Here is a 3,910-nt window from a genome sequence, read left to right as displayed (position 1 = left end):
AAGAAGGAAGGGAAAGCAAGAGGCAATGAAGATGGGAGCAGGATCTCTTCAAGCCAGATTCTTATCCTATTGCTTTGCAGTAAACATGTCCTTTGTCATTACATTTCTACTTTATGAGCTCCACTCCTAGGAGATAAAAGTTAGAAAGGCCCATGCCATGCATTGTTAAAAAGGCTAATTCTATAACAAGCTTTGAGCAACGTGTACAACAAAAGGGGTTGGACATGACACAAGGAAGGAAGGGAATGGAAGGGAAGGAGATGAAGAGGGAGAGAGCTGCTCAATCCTGTTGTTCTGGCACACAGTATGCAGACTAGGGGAGGGTCTGGGAGCCAGCAGCAAGAGTTGGCAGCAACGTTATAGAAAGCTACTTCTATGTAATTTCACACACTCTACAACTTATAGTTAATTACTTGGAAGCTCGTTATGGACAAGAATAACTGGAAATTTGAAAATCATACCCATTGTTGATTTTTTTCTTAAAACTTTGCACAAATTCTTCTAGATTGCTGAAGTGAAACTCACGACTCATTATTTTGATTTCTATCTAAAGAAAGAGAGAGGCCCCTACCTCTCTGCTGTTCATTTGCATTACCTTGCCAAAAGTGCAGCATTCTTTCTCTTCCAAAACTGGAGGAAAAGGACTGCCCAAGAAACAGCAAGCATGGAAAAGAAAGGAGGTACCAGTGATTCCCATAATCTACAAATTTCAAAAAATGCATTTAATAGACCTCATAGTGAGAGGTCTTGACATCTTTAAGTTTCTTAGAATAACAACAAATAAAGAAAGCATACAAGATACATAAAGAAACAAAATTTACCCAAAATTCTTGAGGTAAAAAATAGCACCAAGTATTGCAGGCAAAGCAAGCCATTTTGTATACATTCCCAAGAACGCAAAATAAATTGCCACCTGAAACAGAAGCCAAAAATTGATAATGATTCAACATGACTATATGCATGTCCTTGGTAAAGTAGCATTGCAATGCAAAATTCTGCAAGAAAAATTTACAGCAACGCACATATTGAAACTCAGTTTAAATATGTTTATCAGGTTCGAAATGTACAATATTTCTACTGGTGAACCAGAGAATTTAGCATTTTCCAGATGGGATGAACTAAAATGAATCCATTTATTGTATGGACTACTTTAGTTATTCTGTTAAACTCAGAAAAAGTTAGCTGCCCATTGATACAAACTGGTCGAAACTTAATATCAGATGGTCCTATATGAATTGGTAGACAGGCACAAAAAGTATGAGAATGCTGTTCACGCAGGGTCCATGGTCCATCAAAATCCAATGTTGAATAGTATCAATTGCAATCAAGTATTAAACTGCCCAACAGCATGACAAGCTCTCTCCATGATTGTTTTAAGTATTCAAAGTTCTTTGAATAGGAAGCAAGCAAAGCAGAGGCTGTTGTACAAACGGCAGAATGTGATAGCCAACACCAAGTTGATTGAGCAACCTTCAGAAAATTGGTAGCATCAGCTTAAAAGTAACAAATGTTATATGCCTACGAAAGCATGTTCTAGCTATAGTTTACATGCAGCAAGGAAATGCAGGGATATAATATGTAATAGCAAGAAAAAGCAAACAAGATTCTCTGACTGAAAGGTTAAGCTGTCACAATTATGTAAAATGTCATGCCCACACCCTCCAACAATGAAAATCACATAACTTATCCCTAAAGATGGAACAAAGAAAAGCACAACAGCATTCATATAAGACATACCACATTATTAATCAGATATTGTGAAGATATATAGCTGTATTGACTTCTTTATGATAAGTTCCACCAGTTTCACATAAACACCCTAAACGATTTGTGCCTGTAAAGAGACAAGACGACCAAGATGCATAGATGCAAATCCAGCTGCTTTTCGAAGAACCAATCCAATCAGCTGATTTCCCATGTCCAGAGGTGCCCAAACATCAATGGCTTGCTACAGCCCAAATTTATCATCTCATATGGCAGTTCAGTACCTGTTCCCATCTCTTGCAAATCGAAGCATCCATTTGTACTGGTGAATAGCACCTGCTCTTCTCTTTCAATGTATGTCCTCAGTCTAAGAATGTCACAAGGTATTCTTACTGAATACAGAACCTAAACAAGATTTTGGATACCTGATATGCCCAACTAGAATCTGCATTTTGCTCATGACTTACAGCAACAAGTTCAGTTCTGGGTTTGACCCCTGTGTATACTTTAAGTTTGCTGATTGATTTCACTTCACTCTTTTAGATTGACTTCATTTGCTGGATCACAGAATGTTCAAGCTCACCTTGGGTCCAAAGTATGCATATATGGAATCAATAGGTTGATACGTGAAGTCTGTCCACTTCAATGCCCATTTCTCCAGAAGCATTTTTCGAGTGCTCTCTTCTGCATTAAAATATCATTCATGCCAGAACTCAATGTCCCCTCAACGTTCTTGCAAATGAACATAATGTTTTCCTTTAAACTAACTGCTCCAAAAGAAGAAGAATAATAATAATAATAGTAGGACTTTTGCAAACACTCAAAAGAGGGAGAATTACCATGAAGAACAAGAATGTCTTTTACAATTTTCTCTGACAACAGCTTTGATAAGAGGCTCTCTTTGGGTTTCCATGTCAGTCGTCTAGTTTCACCTGGAAATCTCAAAGCCACCTCTTCATCGCTGGAATTAACCTGAGGAATGAACAACATCATCAAGAGCAGGCAACATGCACATGTAATAGTGTGCACAAACCAAATCTATAGTAAACAAAGGTAAAAGGAAGCCTACCACTCCATATAGTAAATGGTGCAAGCATTTGTATCTTTCTGTCCAGCTGAACAAGGAATTACCTTCGGATTGCCATACAAAAGCATCTTTCTTCTCCCAATCAAATGGCACATCAAGGCCTAAACGGCAAGAAACTGAGAACCATTACTATGATTAAACAAAATAGTTCATAGCCCACTATTTTAACAATATCTACACTATGCATCAGTTACTAGTACTATCTTTTTTCTTACAAATATAGACCAATAATATAGAAAATTGCATATGCATTTACCAATAAGGGTTGGTTTCCGTAGTTGAATTTTCTCTGCTACATGTCCCAATGTTTCAGTTGGAGCTGCAATCTGCAAGTCACAAGAAAAAGATTGGACTTTCTTACAAAGCTATGACTGCAAACTCAACAATAATCATATAGTAAAGTAATCAAGCATACATGAGGCCCTCTAGCCAAACCCTTCCCCCTATCCCAGCCAATCAATCCCACACTCCCTCGGTCTCCCCCCTTTCCTTGGTGGCTCTTCTTGCCCCCCTCTTCTTCCGGGCTATCCCTCTCTCAGATATCTTGACCACCTAGCTTCTAGACATGCTCACCTTGCAACTATGGATACCTTTGTTGAGATACCAAATTGCGTGCAGGATCTGAGAGCAGGTGTTAGACTATGCAACTCCTAGATGAGCATGCAGGCTAGACAGACAGCCTGAGCAGGGCAGACACCAGCGTGAGCAGCCGCACAGGTCAGGCACCAGGCAGCAAGGCATGGGTAGCAAGGCAGCAAGGCAGCAGATCGCAGGCAAGCACAGGTCTGACCAGGGCAGGCCATACTGCCACATGGAAACGTGGTTAGGCTGCCCCAATCAACTTGCTCTTGTCCCATTTTCTGAGGCGTACTTTTGTCAAAAGTGGATGTAGCAATGGAAGCATAGGAAACTGCTGTGCAACAAGAGAAAAGAGAAAAGAGAGACTGCAAATAAAAGAAGAACACTCGTTAACCCCATCTCGAGACGGAAGAAAAAGAAGTAAAATGCGGATGCAATGGAAGAAGCAGGACAAAGAACAAGCAAGGCGCAAGGGCGGCCTCAAAAATCAAGTCAAAGGCAAAAAGTGTATTTTTAAATGCAAGGCGCCCTAAAAACTGT

The 3,910-nt window shown here is 39.7% G+C and overlaps 1 protein-coding gene across 1 annotated transcript; it reads right to left on the bottom strand.

The window, feature by feature from the left end:
* Positions 1–595: 595 nt before the first annotated feature.
* LOC148007978 (anoctamin-like protein Os01g0706700) lies at positions 596–3,594 on the bottom strand (the record flags this gene model as incomplete). Its single annotated transcript, XM_087674548.1, has 7 exons — positions 3,469–3,594; positions 3,048–3,156; positions 2,774–2,892; positions 2,544–2,676; positions 2,288–2,388; positions 822–913; positions 596–700 (listed from the first exon to the last, which is right to left on the bottom strand). Coding segments are annotated over exons 1-7 (785 nt in total), but the record flags the coding sequence as incomplete, so codon positions are not given.
* Between the last annotated feature and the right edge of the window lie 316 nt (positions 3,595–3,910).

The sequence above is a fragment of the Lygodium microphyllum genome, unplaced genomic scaffold (genome assembly GCF_053477565.2).
Source record: "Lygodium microphyllum isolate KBCC unplaced genomic scaffold, Lygodium_microphyllum_v1.1.10 scaffold_853, whole genome shotgun sequence".
Classification (NCBI taxonomy): domain Eukaryota; kingdom Viridiplantae; phylum Streptophyta; class Polypodiopsida; order Schizaeales; family Lygodiaceae; genus Lygodium; species Lygodium microphyllum.
This window is presented reverse-complemented; position numbering and strand designations above follow the sequence as displayed.